This window comes from Agelaius phoeniceus, chromosome 6, assembly GCF_051311805.1.
Source record: "Agelaius phoeniceus isolate bAgePho1 chromosome 6, bAgePho1.hap1, whole genome shotgun sequence".
In the NCBI taxonomy this organism is placed as follows: Eukaryota; Metazoa; Chordata; class Aves; order Passeriformes; family Icteridae; genus Agelaius; species Agelaius phoeniceus.
In genome coordinates this window covers 47,470,586-47,484,323 of record NC_135270.1, presented here as the reverse complement: position 1 = coordinate 47,484,323, position 13,738 = coordinate 47,470,586, and the positions used below count along the sequence as shown (strand labels likewise).

General features: G+C 36.0%; 1 protein-coding gene across 1 annotated transcript in view; it reads left to right on the top strand.

Moving 5' to 3' along the window:
• Window positions 1-13,738, top strand: part of TTC7B (tetratricopeptide repeat domain 7B) — a 118,483-nt gene that overhangs the window by 48,245 nt on the left and 56,500 nt on the right. The window contains exons 9-15 of the mRNA XM_054635132.2: window positions 1,941-2,078; window positions 4,292-4,375; window positions 5,567-5,671; window positions 6,946-7,063; window positions 7,254-7,311; window positions 10,854-10,926; window positions 12,168-12,328. Of these exons, the coding sequence (XP_054491107.2) occupies window positions 1,941-2,078; window positions 4,292-4,375; window positions 5,567-5,671; window positions 6,946-7,063; window positions 7,254-7,311; window positions 10,854-10,926; window positions 12,168-12,328 (737 nt within the window). The remainder of the gene's footprint in view (window positions 1-1,940; window positions 2,079-4,291; window positions 4,376-5,566; window positions 5,672-6,945; window positions 7,064-7,253; window positions 7,312-10,853; window positions 10,927-12,167; window positions 12,329-13,738) is intronic.

Genomic DNA, 13,738 nt, shown 5'->3' with positions numbered 1-13,738 from the left:
TCCCAGGTGCAGGACTTTGCTGACGGCTTTGCTGAGGTTCTGTCAGCTCACTGCTCCAGCCTGTTGAGGTCCCTCTGCATGGCACCTCAGCCCTTTGGCATTCCAGTTCAGCAAACACGCTTGGGATCAGATCCAGTATCAATCTCTGGGACACACCACTAGTTCCTGGCCTCCAACTAGACTTTGTGTCACTCCTCACCACCTCTTGGGCTCAGCTTTGTGGGAGATTCTTAACCAGTGGGAAAATGGGTGAGCACATCCTTCCTTGCTCTGAGGCTGCACTGAGTTACACTGCTCAAGTGTGTTACAGGTGTAAGTGTGGCCAGATGAGGCATTGCAGTTTGACTGCCACCACAGTGTCTGAGACCATGGCACTTCTGAAATACTGAGCACTTCCATTCCTACATACTTTCTGTTTATAATTACCAAGAAAATGAGTGTTCAGATTCACAAGATATCTGTAATAATTATGAGACATCCTCGTGCTTTGGCATTGTCAACCACTGTTTCACAAGAAGTGCTAGTTCACAGCTTGTTCAAAACTTGCAAGGAAGTGAGTCAAATAGTGATTAGAGGTGGAGTTAAAAAGAAGTTCTTGAAGTTGACTGAATATTTATGTAGTGTAAAAAGTAAAAGCCAAAGACTTCTTGATCAAAAGAAAGCAAAATATCTCTTTTGGGGGGGTGTGTGTGTGTATGTGCATGCATGTGTGGGGTTGTTTCGAATTAATATGTGGATTATTCAGTTGATAATTCCTGACATGTCTGTGCATTTTACATTCCATGTATCTCTTAGAAAAATTTTCAGTATTTATTTATTCTGATTTTAAAGATGTACTGAGTTTGTTCAGAGCTTAAAATGTTACCCTGTTAAAGTGGAGAAAAAATCTATTATCCCTTATTGTGTGTCATTTTTTGCATCTGAAAGAGGAGGAAATAAGCTACCTATTAGAATTTAGTGATTTTAAGTAAATATGCTAAGGGGGCCATGCCCTGTGAAATTAAAAATAAAGAGGGGGATAAGGAGAGTGAAGTATCTTTGACTTCTGATTGCAGACTGCCAGATATACTAGCATTTGTACCAATGTGCAATGGGAATATTAAACACCAAGAAAACTAGAAATAGATAGGATAGCAAGATAATGTGTTTTCAGAGTCTTGATCATAAACTGGGAGAAGCACTGGGTAGTTCAGGGAGGTACTAACTACTCTGAGACCTGAATTTGGTTCTTTGCTCTTGAACATGGTTTCTCTGTGACCATGGTCAATTCATTTAATCCATTTCTAGCTCAGCTTTCTTCCTTCCCAAAAGGAACACTTTACTTAAGGAATTAGGTTTGCAACATGCCATTCACAAAACAGGTTTGAAAGTTCAAACTCTTACTGCAAACATGGCCTGATTCCAAAGCTGTGCCCAGAACCAGGATCAGTTTTCACTTCTCAGTAGTAACTGCTGAAGGTGATAGTGGGTTATCCTGGGCATGTTACCATTCACAAGTGAAATGAGTGTCATAATGTTGTGAAGAGAAAACAAGTTGATTGCCTTATTTTACAGAAGCTGGAATAGAGGACTTGAAGATCCTTTTAATGTGTTTTACTAGCACACAAAAAATAAAGAGATATTTTCGTAGATGTATATCCATTACATTGAAAATATACCTTCTCTTTTTTTTCTGAGAACTCTTCAATAACTTTAAATACATTACTTAGATTATGGAATTAGAATGAAGTAATTAAAAATAGATCCATGTAGAAACACCAGTCTTGCCACTAATATATAAAATTGGTAATTCTTTCTATCTATCAATTAGTATCAGATATCTTTGTATCCCTTATAGCAACTACTGATTGTAAGGTTGAGTAGAATGGTAGTAACTGGGGTGAAAAAATAGCTTGGATTATAATGGCTGCCTTGGTTTCTTTCTTTGTGGTGTGTTTCAGGCTAACCGTGATGCTGTACTGAGCAGAATACCAGAACACAAGAATGATCGCATCATCAGTTTGCAAAGTGCATCTGTAGTCTATGATTTACTTACAATAGCCTTGGGAAGAAGAGGCCAGTATGAAATGCTTTCAGAGGTTTGTTAATAGTAGTGAATATTCATCTGTGGCATTTTTGCTGTTTTCTGTTAATCATGTTAATTGTGGTAGTAAGAAAGAGCTGAAACAAATATAGGACACTGTTATTTTGACTGCTTTATGAATACAGGAGGTAGTTTCCACCCCAAAATGTTTACTGTCTAAATTTATACAAGTGACTTGAGGTGGCCAAACAAGAAAAGTTGCATGGAAAGTGTGGTAAATGTTTAATGCCACGGAAATGCACATGATTTTTAGGTGGGAATGCGTGGATCTGCTTAAAAGGGTACACATTTAATGGAGAGAGCAAGAAGGAATGGCAGAAAATAAAAGCTGTTCTGGATATAGAAACTATAAATATAATTTCCTAGAAAAAATATTATTAATGAATGAAAAAGGATTTTAGAGGAAAACTTTCTTTTACATTTCTCAATATTTGAGGTGATCCATGGTCCTTACAGTTTATAATCATTTTGAAGTTAATAAAAAGAAAATAAAGTTAATTAAAAAACTTTCAGGTCTTTGGGAAGTGTGTTGCTTACCTCAGTGTCTGTTTCATTATGTAGCATGCTTGTGTTTGTTGTTTGTGGCAACTTCTTCAGGAAACTGCCAAGTATTGTTAACAGTTTTATGCCTGTGAAACAGCTACAGCTCTTTGAGCAGAGCAGATCTTTCTACTGCTGAAACAGTGCTCCCCCAGCAGCAGGGTACTGTTGCTGACCACAATTAATTATTAGTCTCCAGAAAGAATATGAAGGCATACCCAGGAATTGATTTGTTGAGAAATGGTTTGTCTCTACCATATAAGAGGAATTCTGTTAAGAAAAAGATGGAAAAAAAGTGCTCTAGTTTTTCTCTGGTATATGTTGATGGTCACCCATTTATCTGCATCTCCCATGATGTTCAACCCTCAGTTTGTGTATTCTTTTTCTTGAAAATACTTCATAGCTGCCAGGTGGGATACAAGTCAGTTTAAATCAGTACAATGGAAGCTGTTTCACAGAACAAAGGAGTGCAAAGATCACACAGGACCAACCCTACAGCGTAATCTAATCAGGAATATTTCCATTTATTTGTCACTACAGACACAATCACCTTTGTGTAGTTTTAGGTTGTTGCACTAAAGGTGCAAGAAGTGGCCATCCATATATTTCAGTCAAGAACTTCTTAAACAAAAGATGTCAACAAGTATTTAAAAAAACAAACAAGAGACCAAAAAACCTTGAAAACTTTGGTTTCTTTTTTTCTCTAAGTGACTGACAACCTTTCAATTTGATATAGTAGACTAACAACTAGGCAGGGATAGAGCAGCCCTGGGTTCCAAATCTGATTCTTACATTTTGTCTGGTATCATTGATGGGTTTTTTGCAGGGCTTTTTGTTGTGGGTTTTTTGTCTTTTTTAGAATGTTAAAGAACCATTATATTTATGGGAACATTGCAGGTTTAGTGAGTAGAAGATATCTGCCCTCAAATCCTGCTCCCAATAGTCTGTAACTTTTAAAATTTGAAGTATTGTAATAAACACATATTCAGAAATGTTAAAACATTCTGTTCAGTTATCTAATAGGCATTTAATTTTTTAGGGCTTCATTGTCTTTGAGCTGATTTTGATTGCTCTGGTGGAGCTGTTATAGATTAAATCAGAAATTGGGAAATTATTCTAACTATGGAAATAGTATTCACCCACCAGTTCCAGTATCTTATTGCTCCCTCCTGGTTTAGCTGTAGTTGATTACTTACAGAAGTAGTTGGTTGTTATATAAGAATATGAAATGATCAAAAATCTGTCTCATCCTTGTTAAACTGTTCTAATGCCAAGTCACGTTCTTTACTGAAAAGGGCTCATGTTTTTATCAAGTTTGTATATAATGGGCTTTCAATTCCTTAGGGGAGCTTCAACTAGATAAAGGAACTTTATACTGTTAATTCTTTTCTAAACAATAGTACTCTGGTTGCAATCATTTTCATTTTAAACTTTGTAAGATGCATGATACTGAGCCTGTAAGTGTCCTACAAGAAGAGATGTCTTCCAGACCTGTTAAATTCTTTTCCATATAGAATCTGGCAGCTATTTTAATATATTTGAATAATTTAATTTTTTTATTACATGTATGTTAGATAAGATTCTGTAAGAAATCTTAATACTAGTGTGTCTTCTGAGTAATTGAAGAACATGAGCTTAAATAACAATTTCCCCCCACCCCATATTTAGTGTTTAGAAAGAGCCATGAAGTTTGCATTTGAAGAGTTCCATCTCTGGTATCAGTTTGCATTGTCCTTGATGGCAGCAGGAAAAGTAAGTTTAAATTTTTTCATATAATTCTTGTATTGATGGTGTTTGATAACAATGTTTAGCATTTCCATAATTTTCATCTGTAGTGTTTTTGAAAATAATACTAATTCTTGAATCAACAAAGTATGCTGTACTCCTGAATTTGTTCCCAGTGCTGTACAAAGAATTTTGTTATTTCAGTGGTTTCTAACTTACAGGATGATAACAGCTATCTTGCCAATAATCTTAAAATAAGCTGGTTGAGTACAAACAGTGAATTATACCAGATCCTATTATCCTGTAAAACTTGTTTAAGTGTGCTTTTGATGACATAATTTATTTTATACTTAGGTACAAATTAATGCTGATTCGTGATGCTCTTCTTTTTTTTTTTTTTTCCCTTTGGAAATTTCTGACTTTATCTTCTTTAATACTGCTGCCTTTGAGACTGTGTATTCTGTGCAATTAATGGATTTAAAAAAAATTATATAAACCAGGAACTTAAGCTTTTTGATGCAATTCTTTGTTTTCAGTTATTTTTGCTTTTTGCTGTCATGTTATGGAAAATACATTCATTATGTAATGTAAACAACTAATTTTCTAAAATATAATTTTCAATGGGATATTTTACTTCTTTTCAGAATGGGGGAAAGGAATGTATTTTCCTTAGGAAATATTGTAGCAGCACAGATGGGTTCTGAAGAGACTTGATTTTTCTTCCAACTCTATTTACTTTGAGTTATTTTCCAAACTGTGATTGGATGGAGCCTAATAAGTTAAAAAAAAAGAGGAGCAATGCCATTCTATCTTATATCAGACCTATTCCTGTGTGCTGTTTTGACTCCCAAAGAACACCAAAACACTGCTTGTTTAAAAAACGCTGTCCCACTCCTTCTCTTTTGTTTGTCTGGCTCAAATGCTGTAAGTTTACAGCCCTAGCAAAGTTTTAGATGCATCTCAAAACTAAATTGTGAACTATTGGAATGACATTCTTCTGGGGATGCTTAATGAAAGTTTGTAGGAGTTAAATAACAACAGCAGTGTCTAAAGTCTTGTCATTCACTGGCTTGAGGAGCTTTGACCAATTGTCAACAAAATGTGTAGTAATGTCTACTTCACAAAGGAAAACTAAAAGTAAATGGTGTAAACAGGAATTGTGTATCTGTGAAACACATTTATGTTTTCAGTAATTTAAATGGAAAATGTTTTAAACAGTCTGCTCGAGCTGTTAAAGTCTTGAAGGAATGTATACGTTTGAAACCAGATGATGCAACAATTCCACTCCTTGCTGCAAAGCTCTGCATGGGATCTCTGCACTGGGTAAGCTTTGCCTTCTGTCTTCTCAGCAAGACCTGTACTAAAATCTTGACTTAGAGATGCAACAAATACTTTTGCACAGTGACTGCATGCACTTGGGCATGTCTAAAAACACAGCACAGAATGTACATGCACATGCACATCCCTGTTTGAATAGCTAATTTGAAATACTTGACAGAGGTTATGTTTATCAAGGTAGCATATTCTAATACTGGTCTAAGACATTGCTTAAAGTATATGGAAGTTGAAACACTGGAAGACTGGAAGATCATAAATGCAACTTAGATTTTGGTTATTTTCTGCAAGGGAAAAATAACTTTCTGGAAGATAATGAGACAAATCTCTTACAATCAAGAGACTCTTCTGGTGGTACCATGTTTACAGGTAGCTGTGGTTTATGAATTTGTAATAGGGACAGTTGAGTATTTTAGATAAACTTGGAATGGGTGTATCTGTACAAACACATTAAAGTGATCAAAGATCATCATGTTTTCAATATACTTGTGTAATTTTTACAAGAATGAGTATATTTGAAAAAGAAGGGAAAGGTCACATATAGAAATTGAGAAAATGGTGCAGTAGCACAAACATGACTTGTTGAGGCTGAAAAAATACAGCCTTAATTAAGATATATCCTAGTTCTGTAAATTATTCCCTGTGGATTGAGTCTGTATGGACTAGCTTACTGTACTTAGCATTTACAGTTACTGGAATGGATTCAAATGGGCTTTTTTTCTTTCTAGATTATTAAATAATGTGCTAACATGGCAGCTAAACTTTGATTTTTTTATGTGTTTCTCTGTTTATGAGTTTGCATCCATTCAGCAATACAGTATTTGAAGCAGAGTTCTGCATGGTATACTGTTTTTTTACAGGTTAGGAGCCATAGTTCTTGTGATTGATTGTCTTAAATAAATGGTTCATGGGTCAAGAACTCTATATATATAAAGTGAAAAAATGGTAGATGGACCAGAAATACCTTTCTAGTAAAGAAAAAAAGAAGAAAAAAGGCAAAAGCACAGTAAGTGCTTTGTGCCAGATTTCTCTCAATCATAGGAATAGGTGTTTCAGCTTAAAATCTGTGGTTTTTACTCAGTATTTTGCAAGAAAACTAAGTCTAATAAAAAAATGAAGTATTCCTTCAAAGCAATCATGGCTGAGATTTTAACAGGTTCAGTGTGCATAATGTACATTCTGAGCATTCTGAGAATTCTTATCATTATAATGTAAGATTTAGCTAGTTTTAGATTCACATGGATGTTTTGTAATATTTCCAGTTGGAAGAAGCTGAAAGGTTTGCCAAAGCAGTTGTTGATCTCGGGGACAAAACATCGGAGTTCAAAGCAAAAGGCTACTTGGCACTGGGATTGACTTACAGTCTGCAGGCTACTGATGGTAAGATAGGAATAAGCATTCACACTTGGAAATTCCAATGCTGCCTAAAGAAGGATACCTGGCAGAATGATAGACATTAAATCTTCTGTGTGCAACCATTTTTCAGTCAATGTATAAAAGCTTCTTCAATTCGTGTGTGGAATGAAATCTCCTCATTGTTTGTGTCACTGATTAAATATATCCTTTTCAGCATCTTTGCGAGGGATGCAAGAGGTCTTGCAGAGAAAGGCTCTTCTTGCATTTCAGAGGTAAGTGGGTGTTGATCTTTCCATTTTGTTCTGCTATATGTAGTGCAAAGTTTTTATTATGTTCTAAAAAGAGACACTTGTAAAAGATGGTGTAATGACAACTTCACCTCTGGGAGTCTCCCATCATGAGAACAGAATGTATTTTTTAGCATTTATTTCCATCATTTTCTGCCAGCATTACCTAAATTTATTTCTTAGGATTTCCCTTTATTTAAAGACATTTGTGTTGCTCTCTAGTATAAAATATTTGCTCAAATATCTTCATCTAGTAGGAAAAAGTACACAGTGTAAGGTTTCAAGCCATGGTTCAATGAGATAATGTTTCTAAAAGCTGTCCACTGATCAGATTGTATAGGAGGCCTTTGCAATTATCTCTGTCGAAGCAGAGCAATAATGGAGGCTGTGCTGCTGGGGCTGAGGGTGAAGTGCAGGTTTTGAGGTAGTAAGCTAGGGGAAAATGAAAATTCTGTCTGGAAAGGTAACAGTGTAGGCAATGGCAGTGCAAATGTCATGTTCCAGGTGCATTACCTGGAAGCAGTGCCATTGGGGATGACAGTAGTTCATTTTCATGGACTCTGCAAATGAAATGACAATAAACAGGTGAATGAGGACATTTCTACCCCAATTATAGAAGAAACAATTCTTGGTGACAAAGCTGGCAAAAGTGCTGCGGTATCTAAATAAGTCTTTTATGTTTATATACCTTTGAAAACCCTTCTTTGGTGAGATAAGCCTAAATGTAGGGAAACAGGTTTGTGTGTTAATGTGAAAATGAAGTCCTGGCTTTTTGGTGGTGATTTTATATCTGAGGGGATAGGGTTGAAAAAGTGTTTTGCAGGTAACTTCAGAGTGAGGGTGGTATGTGTTGGTCCTTTTTTTTTCTGTCCTGTCTTAGCAATTCCTTTGTATGTTAAAACATATGTTTTAACATATTTTTGCTCTTCTGTTCCTTCGTGCTTTTAATAGGTTTTTTACTACTTCAGTATTTTCTCCATGTTGAAACTGAGCTTTCTACCTCTTGGTTTATACCTCACTTCCTCACTTATCCCTCTTACAACTACTGACTTAATCATCACTGTTTCAAAAATAGTATGCTAATCATTTTTCACCAATTCTGTGCATTCACTACTTTTGAGACCCTAACAGTGAATTGCTTTTTTTTGAGGGTTCTTTGAAACAGCAAGGGATGAAATGGACCATAGTGTGAAGCTAACCCATTCCAGTTCAGTGTCTGCTGACCCTATTCTCCAGTTCAGAACAGTGATTCTCAGAATTCTGAGTCAACTTTTTGGATGACTCAAAGCCATCTTCAGCCTGGCCTTGAACACTGCAAGGGATGGGGCAACCACAACTTCTCAGGATGTGTTCCAGTGCCTCACCATCCTCATAGTGAAGAATTTCTTCCTAATAGCTAATCTCAACCTACTCTCTTTCAGTTTGAAGATACTACCCCTCTTCCTATCTATACATACCTTCGTAGAAACCTCCTCTCCAGCTCTCCTGTAGGACCCCTTTAGGTACTGGAAGGTGCTGTAGCATCTTCCTGAACGTTCTGTTCTCCAGGTTTAGCAATCCCACCTCTCTCAGCTTGTCTCTAAAGGAGAGGTGCTTTAGCCCTCTGGTCATTTTGGTGGCCCTCCTCTGGACTTACTCTGACAGGTCCACATCTTCCCTATGCTGGGGACCCCACACCTGGACACAGCACTCCAGGTGGGCTCTCATCAGTGTGGAGTCAAAGGGGAGAATCACCTCCCTTGCCCTGTGGTCAGACTTCTTTTGATGCAGCCCAACACATGGTTGGCTTTCTGGCCAGCAAAAGCACGTCGCCCGGTTATGCCAATGTTCAGTTCTTATCACTGTGAAATATTACTCTTTCTCAATCTCTGTTCAAATGTTGTTATTTGGTTGTGTGTTACATTGTCTTTCACCCAGCACACCAGTCATGCCTACTTTCTCTTACCACATCTGAAAAATAAGTTTTCCAGGAGATGGAAGTTAAATTCTCTGTCTTCTACCAGTTCATAAAGCAAGCAACCTCTACTGGACTCGGTATTTTGATGTGCTTTTTTTTTTCCAATAAATTTTTTTGTGGATTTTTAAAATCATCTACCTAGAGGGCCAGTTCCTGAGGAAATAGAGGTGCTGAAGAAATACAGTTGCCTTTTGGACCCTTGTCTGAGTCAGATTTCAAGGCTTACCAATTTGCATTAGTGGCCATTCAAGAACGTGTTTGTTGCTGTCTTCACACAGTACTGAGGGGTGTTTTTCTCACTAACTTTTTTTTTTTTTTGTTAAATTTTAGAAGACTTTCAGCACTTTTCCAGTAGCTGGTGTGAATTAGAGTTTCACAGAACTCACCAAATGGTAGATAGATAGTAATAGTAATAATTCTTTCACTATCTGAAGCTTGGGTTACTGAAGATGTACTCTTTAAGTAAAAATCTCTTCTTCTTGTTTAGTATTGCTTAATTTGTGAATTAAAATTAAAAAAAGGACTGGTCCTGGACCGTGTTAGGCTTTACCTGTGCATCTAGTCTCCAATTTACAGGTGAAGTTAACAAAATATGGAGCTGTCCCTTAATAACTTTAAACTTTTTTGACACATCTTGGGTGTAGTTACTAAGCTAATGGACCTGTACAGCTGTTTGGACTTGAGAGGGCAGAAATGCACAGGTCAGAAGCAGAAAGTTCTCTGTGGCTTTTGTGGTTTAAAGGTCAGTTTTGATGCTTCCTCCCAACGGAAGTGACTCACTAGATGTTCCAAAGATGATTATTGCACATTAGAGTTCTAAGTGAGACTCCATTAAAAGAATGCAACAAATGTAAATAAAAAAATAGTCCCAGGCTTCCTGCCCAGTACTTACTACACATCATTTGGGATACAGCCATAATTTTTTTTTGTCCTTCTGCTCAAGCATCCCCCTGCTAAAAAGCTCTCACCTTGCAGCAGAAAGATTGTATTACAGGGGGAAATAGTAGAGTGTATTACAAGGACAATTGCCATGGGATACTAAAATGACTAAGACTCAGAGTGTGCATTTGACCAAAATATTAAAAAGAAGATAACAAACATAATTTTTTAAAAAGTGGAAAAAAGTTGATATTATTCATCTCTTTAAAGGCATGGTGTTCTGGGGAATTCATGTTTGGATTTTTTCCCCTTTTTTTCTGTAAGAAAACTTCTTTTAATGAATTTTTCTTATAAATATTCTAAGTAATGACATCTAGTGTTTGTTTAGGAGTATAATTTATTTGAAGAATCATTTTGTATTAAAGATTTATTTTAAGATTTAAGCAGAAATGACATAATTATTTTCTATTGAAAATGACTTTTCATGTCCCAAGGTACTTCCTTTAAATCAAGGATGATTGAGAGGCATAAGAAAAGTTGCTGAAATGAGCACCACTTTTATCAAAATATGAGTATACATGTAGTGAAGAGATCTGAATATAAATAAATGAATATATATGCATTTATGGGTCTGTCTAACCTGTCTGAACAGGGGGAAAATTAATTTTTATTTTGTTTCTTTGTTTTTAAGGGCTCACAGTTTGTCTCCAACAGATCACCTGGCAGCATTTTACTTGGCACTGCAGCTTGCCATTTCCAGACAGGTTAGTTGTTTAAAAGTGCAGCATCATGCTGCCATACAAAGATTAGAATTTGTATCTGTTGATGATTAGAGATGAATATTTCCTCAATAAAAATGTGGTTTTCCTTGTGCACATATTCACATATATGGAAAAAACCCTGAAATACTCTCTCCAAACCCCTTCAGTCTTATGCAGTTCTCCAGAATTCTGCCATTATTTCCAGCTCTAGGATCAGAAATAAGACAGAAATAATTCCACTTACTTCACCATTTATGTTGCTAGACAGAGAGAAAAAAAAGTCAGTTTTTAAGGTGTTTTAACCTATTATGTGTAATCTCTGTTGAGATCCTAGAGAGGGGAGCTCTTGAATCCAGTCTTTAACAATCTTTATGGTGCTCTTGATTACCTGCTAATATCTGTGCCCATCCTGAATACCTGTGTGAGGCTTGATTATTTTGGACAAAATTATAAAGAAGTATTTAAGAAAACTGGAAAATATCACTGTAAAAGAGATCAGAGCTTAGTCCAGCTTGTACAGCTGTTATGTTTAAGGCATTCTACCATACATCAGATGAATTTGGCTAATGTGGAACTGCTTTCTATGTATCATGGTAAGTCTCTTCCTATGTTGTATTTATTTCACGAAGTAGCCCTGAGCACAGTTGTTTATATTCTCTAGTGACTACTTTTCATTGCTAATGAGTAGTGCAGAACTTGGACTATGTCACTTAAGAGTGGAATGGATTGTCACTTTACTAGCACAAAATATTTTTGAGGAACAGGCTATGACTCTGTTTTGAATTCCAAAATACTTGTGTTGCTTAATTAAATTTCTTAGTTTTAACACTTACTGTACTTTGAACAAAACCGCAGACGGCTGAGGAGACAATGAAATTCTACATAAAGAAAAGTTGCTGTTGCTGTGCATTTCAGTTAAGCATTGCAATTAAAATATTTTCAAAATCATATAGAAATACAGCTAGGACTGGAAAGAGAATATTTTAAGGGGCTGAAGGTAACTGTTTTATAAAAACATTCATCTTACTTTCCAGGGTTAATGTATTATTTAATTTTCAGTGTTACTGTAGAGCATCAGGCCCATTTTAAACTTCTGAGTAGTGTCTTACAAGAGTGAATAGAATTCTACATGTTACCTGAGTGAGCATTTTGAAATTTTTGTGGATGTCAGTCAAGTAAAAGGCAATACTTTTAACAGTGATGCTTCCTTTTTCTGCCTTTTTTTTTTTCTTTTTTTAAATCAGATACCAGAAGCTTTGGGTTATGTTCGTCAGGCTCTGCAGCTACAAGGAGATGATGCCAACTCTCTTCATCTCCTTGCACTCTTGCTATCAGCCCAGAAACATTATCACGATGCTTTGAATATCATTGATATGGCCTTGAGTGAATATCCAGAAAATTTTATGTGAGTGAATGTCATGTTTCCTTTCTAAGCTTTCTCTCGTATTTATTTTTCCTGGATTCTCATCTCATTCATTTCAAGAGGGGATGGATTTGAAGATGGGTCAATTTTTTTTTTCCCAGCAGTCTTCTTTCCTGCCCATTTATTGCAAGTCTGCTTATTAAAGGCTTGTTAAACAGTGATAAAGGATTTGTTTTGGAAGGGAGGTTAGAACTGGATAGTTGATCTTTGGTTTTTTCTACACGATCTGTGTAAATAAATTCTCCCTGCTGCATGCTTTGTACTATGTTTGTGTCTTCTATTTTTATGCAATATTGCAAGAAGTATAAACAGGACTTTACTATTAGCTAGGCTACATTTATCCCATCTTACAGATAACTCTATGGATATTGTATGGAATCTGTTTTGTAAAATACATCATAAAACAGAGAATCTCCTCATTTGCTTAGATAACAGTCATCTGAAGTTAGCTCATGAACAACTACATAAGTGAACCAGGGAAGAAGCATATTTGCTAAATGTTCTCTTGTTTAAGAAAGAAATCATTCTTTCTGTTTATTTTTCAGGTTAAGTACATCTTAACATGCATTTGGATTTTGTACTTTTGTAAGGGGTTTTTTGTTGGCTTTTTTTGGTTGGTTGGTTTTTAAAAAAATTATTTTCTTATGAAATCTAATAAAATTCTTTATAGGAAAATATCTCAGGGACAGCTTCCATTAATTCATTAACTTTCAGTGTTCTGCTTTGGTGCTTTAGCAGCTGTCACTAACGTTGTAATCCATAATATTACACATATCCTACATGCTTATTTCGACAATTTTTTGAAATTACCTCATTCTTAACTTCTAAATGACCAGCCTATATCATAAATTGTTATTATATCAGCCTACCAGCAAAACATGATTTCTTTAAGTATTATTCATTTGAAAAGAGAAACTATGATGGTTGCCCTTCCTGTTCCTTGACATGTCATGTCTCCATTTGACTGTCTCTATAAGGTACTGTTGCTTTTTCCCTCACAAATCTGACCAGGACCTCTGTTGATATCACCTCTTGTCAGAACTTCTGTGGCTTGCAGCCAGTTCTGTGCAATGGCTTTTGTTGCCTTTTGCTGTATCTCACTTCCTAGTTTATCTACACACCTGTCACTTGTTTCAGTTCTTATCAGGGGCTTCTATACATGTTTCACAATTTCAGAACTATGTAGTAGTTTCTCTTCAATTCTGTTTGTGCTTTCCTCAGGACTGAGAGACTTGTCAATAAGTCAAGGTTTGAGAGGCAATTGAAGTATCAGCTTCCTAATTTTATACCCTATTATTGTTAAAGACAATATGTTCAAAGCACTTTGACTGTCGTCTTTTGTCTGTTCTCGTTTCATCTTCTGCCACTTAGTGGCAGTGTAAATAATGTAGC